The 4,170-nt window shown below is 62.8% G+C and overlaps 1 protein-coding gene across 1 annotated transcript in view; it reads left to right on the top strand.

Annotated features, from left to right (window-relative positions):
- The first annotated feature begins 555 nt into the window (after positions 1–555).
- Positions 556–4,170, top strand: part of cope (COPI coat complex subunit epsilon) — a 29,272-nt gene continuing 25,657 nt past the window's right edge. Inside the window, exon 1 of the mRNA XM_086004473.1 lies at positions 556–698. Within this exon, the coding sequence (XP_085860599.1) occupies positions 597–698 (102 nt within the window). The 5' untranslated portion in view covers positions 556–596. The remainder of the gene's footprint in view (positions 699–4,170) is intronic.

The following is a 4,170-nucleotide window of genomic DNA, read 5'->3' as shown; positions in this document are numbered from 1 at the left end:
TTGCCCTTGAGAAGGTGGTGGTGAGCCGCCTTCTTGAACCGATGCAGTCCGTGTGGTGAAGTGCTGCTAGGTTGGGAGTTCCAGGATTTTGACACAGCGACGATGAAGGATTGGCGATATACTTTTAAGTCAGGATGGTGTGTGACTTGGAGGGGAACTTGGAGGTGGTGGTGTTCCCCTGCGCCTGCTGCACTTGTCCTTCTAGGTGGAAGAGGTCGTGGGTTTGGGAGGTGCTGCCGAAGAAGCCTTGGATAGATCTGTATTTTTGTGTACAACCATGAATGTTTTTCGATGCTTTGGCAACATAAGATGTATCTTGTCATGCCAATAAAGCGAATTGAATTGAGTTGCTGCAGTGCATCTTGTAGATGGTACACACTGCAGCCACGGTACGCCAGTATGCAAGAGTAAAGTTATATAAGGTCAAGTCCTTGCATGCTCCTTATCAAAACAGACTCTATATAAAATGCATTAAAAAAAATCCTATCAGGTCCTGTGTGCAGGATCCGCCCAGCCTCTCCGGGCATGCGCAGTGCAGCCGGTGCCCGGCGCCACGTGTACTGCGCCTGCGCGCTGGGAGGCCGGGCCGGGCTAAGATGGCGGCGCTGCAGGCGGACGGCGAGCGGCTGTTCGACGTCAGGAACAGCTTCTACATCGGCAGCTTCCAGCAGTGCATCAACGAGGCGCAGAGGGTCAAGGTGAGGCGGCCCCGGAGACAGAATGGGAGATGGGGTCTTTAGCGGCCGGTCGGTGTCTCCTACTATGTCTGAAAATCAACAGAGCGGCTCCAGGAGATTGGACAAGGCCCCGGGACTGGGGGAGAGAGAGGGAGGGGGACAGGAGAGAGGGACGGACGGAGGAGAGGACAGAGGGACAGAGGAGAGAGAGAGAGAGAGAGAGAGAGAGAAGGGGACAGAGACTCAGTGAACTGGGACTCTGAAATAACTACTAACACTAATAATAATAATCAGCCCCAGGACAGTGACACCCTATCACAGAAAATTCGACCCAACACAATCATTAGTTAACAAAAAGAAAAATATTTGACCTACTGGACAGAAACGACAAAAACCCAAAACAAACTCGATTGCTATCTGGCCCTAAACAGACAATACACCACGGCTGATTACCTGACCATGGTAAAAGATAGCGGCAAACTATGTTACAGCCTGCCATAAGCAGAGGGACAACCAGTGACCATTAAATCTAAGAAAAGATTATTATATGTATATTCTAGGTGTGTATATATTTATGTATACATGGGTATACTTGCCTATACAATGTATGTCTAGATCTGCGTTTATGTGTTCAATCATACATGTTTTTCTGTGCTTTGGCAACATAAGATGTATGTTGTCATGCCAATAAAGCAATTTGAATTGGACAAAGGGAGAGAGGGGGGGAGAGGGGGGGGGGAGAGGGACAGAGGGGGACGGAGAGGGATGGGGGGGGAGAGAGAGGGGGACAGAGGGGGGGAGGGAGAGAGAGAGGGCGGGACAGAGAGAGAGGGACAGAGGGAGGGACGGGGAGAGAGAGGGGGAGGGACGGGGAGAGAGGGACAGAGAGAGAGGGAGAGGGACGGGGAGAGAGAGGGAGAGGGACGGGGAGAGAGAGGGAGAGGGACGGGGAGAGAGAGGGGGAGGGACGGGGAGAGAGAGGGGGAGGGACGGGGAGAGAGAGGGGGAGGGACGGGGAGAGAGAGGGGGAGGGACGGCAGAGAGGGGGAGGGGGACGGGAGAGAGAGGGGAGGACGGGGAGAGAGGGACAGAGAGAGAGGGGGAGGGACGGGGAGAGAGGGACAGAGAGAGAGGGAGGGGAGAGGGACAGAGAGAGAGAGGGACAGAGACAGAGAGGGGAGGGACGGGAGAGAGGACAGAGAGAGAGGGAGAGGGACGGGGAGAGAGAGGGAGAGGGACGGGGAGAGAGAGGGAGAGGGACGGGGAGAGAGAGGGGAGGGACGGGGAGAGAGAGGGGAGGGACGGGGAGAGAGAGGGGGAGGGACGGGAGAGAGAGGGGAGGACGGGAGAGAGGGGAGAGGGACGGGGAGAGAGAGGGGGAGGGACGGGGAGAGAGAGGGGAGGGACGGGGAGAGAGGGACAGAGGAGAGGAGGGGGACGGGGAGAGAGAGGGGGAGGACGGGGAGAGAGGGACGAGAGAGAGGGGAGGGACAGAGAGAGAGGACGGGGAAGAGGGACAGAGAGAGGAGGGAGAGGGACAGAGAGAGAGAGGACAGAGAAGAGGGAGGGGACGGAGAGAGGGACAGAGAGGGAGGGGGGACGGAGAGAGAGGGGGAGGGACGGGAGAGAGGACAGAGAGGAGGGGAGGGGAGGGACGGGAGAGAGGGACAGAGAGAGAGGAGGGGGAGAGGACAGAGAGAGAGAGGGACAGAGACAGACAGAGGAGGGATGGGGGAGGAAGGGACGGGAGGGGAGGGAAGGACGAGAGGGAGAGAGGAGAGAGAGGGAGGGAGGACGGGAGAGAGGAGGAGGGACGGGGGAGAGAGAGGAGGAGGGACGGGGAGAGAGGAAGAGAGGGAGGGACGGGGGAGAGAGAGAGAGGGAGGGACGAGAAGAGAGGAGGGAGGGACGGGGGGAAGAGGGAGGGAGGGACGGGGGGGAGAGGGAGGAGGACGAGGGGAGAGAGAGGGAGGGAGGGACGGGGGGAGAGAGGGAGGGACGGGGGGAAGAGGGAGAGGACGGGGGGAGAGAGGGAGGGAGGACGGGGGAGAGAGGGAGGGAGGGACGGGGGGGAGAGGAGGACGGGAGAGGGACGGGGGGAAGAGGGACGGGGGGAGAAGAGGACGGGGGGGGAGAGGGAGGGAGGGACGGGGGGGAAGAGGGAGGAGGGACGGGGAAGAGGAGGGAGGGAGAGGGGGAAGAGGAGGGAGGGACGGGAGAGAGGAGAGGAGGGACGGGGGGGGGAAGAGAGGAGGGACGGGAGAGAGAGGGAGGGGACGAAGAGAGAGGAGGGACGGGAAGAGAGGAGACGGGGGGAAGAGGAGAGGGAGGGACGGGGGGGGGAAGAGAGAGGAGGGACGGGGGGGGGAAGAGAGAGGGAGGGACGGGGGGGAGAGAGGGAGGACGGGGGGGGGAAGAGAGAGGGAGGGACGGGGGGGGAAAGAGGGAGGGACGGGGGGGGGAAGAGAGAGGGAGGGACGGGGGGGGAAGAGAGAGGGAGGGACGGGGGAGAGAGGAGGGACGGGGGGGAAGAGAGAGGGAGGACGGGGGGGGGGAAGAGAGGGAGGGACGGGGGGGGAAAGAGAGAGGAGGGACGGGGGGGGAAAGAGGGAGGGACGGGAGGGAAGAGAGAGGGAGGGACGGGGGGGGAAGAGAGAGGAGGGACGGGGGGGGGAAGAGAGAGGGAGGGACGGGGGGGGGGAAGAGAGAGGGGAGGGACGGGGGGGGAGAGGGAGGGACGGGAAGAGAGAGGAGGGGACGGGAAGAGAGGGGAGGACGGAAGAGAGGGAGGGACGGGGGGGAAGAGAGAGGGAGGGACTGGGGGGGGAAAGAGAGAGGGAGGGACGGGGGGGGGGAAGAGAGAGGGAGGGACGGGGGGGGGAAGAGGAGAGCGGGGGGGAAGAGGAGGGAGGGACGGGGGAAGAGAGAGGGAGGGACGGGGGGGGGAAGAGAGAGGAGGGACGGGGGGGGGAAGAGAGAGGGAGGACGGGGGGGAAGAGAGAGGGGAGGACGGGGGGGGAAGAGAGAGGGAGGGACGGGGGGGGAAGAGAGAGGGAGGGACGGGGGGGGGGGAAGAGAGAGGGAGGGACGGGGGGGAAGAGGAGGGAGGGACGGGGGGAAGAGAGAGGGAGGGACGGGGAAGAGAGGGAGGGACGGGGGGGAAGAGAGAGGGAGGTACGGGGGGGGGAAGAGAGAGGAGGGACGGGGGGGAGAGAAGAGTGAGGGAGGACGGGGGGGGGAAAGAGAGGGCGGGACGGGGGGGGAAGAGAGAGGGAGGACGGGGGGGGGGAAGAGAGGGAGGGACGGGGGGGGGAAAGAGAGAGGGAGGGACGGGGGGGGGAAGAGAGAGGAGGACGGGGGGGGGAAGAGAGAGGAGGGACGGGGGGGGAAGAGAGAGGGAGGGACGGGGGGGGGAAGAGAGAGGGGAGGACGGGGGGGGGGAAGAGAGAGGGAGGGACGGAAGAGAGGGATTGGACGGGGGGGGGAGAGAGAG

The sequence above is a fragment of the Somniosus microcephalus genome, chromosome 13 (genome assembly GCF_052327205.1).
Source record: "Somniosus microcephalus isolate GS21.2 chromosome 13, FLI_Smic_1.0, whole genome shotgun sequence".
Classification (NCBI taxonomy): domain Eukaryota; kingdom Metazoa; phylum Chordata; class Chondrichthyes; order Squaliformes; family Somniosidae; genus Somniosus; species Somniosus microcephalus.
Note: the sequence above shows the minus strand (reverse complement) of the source record. Positions and strands in the feature narration are given on the sequence as shown.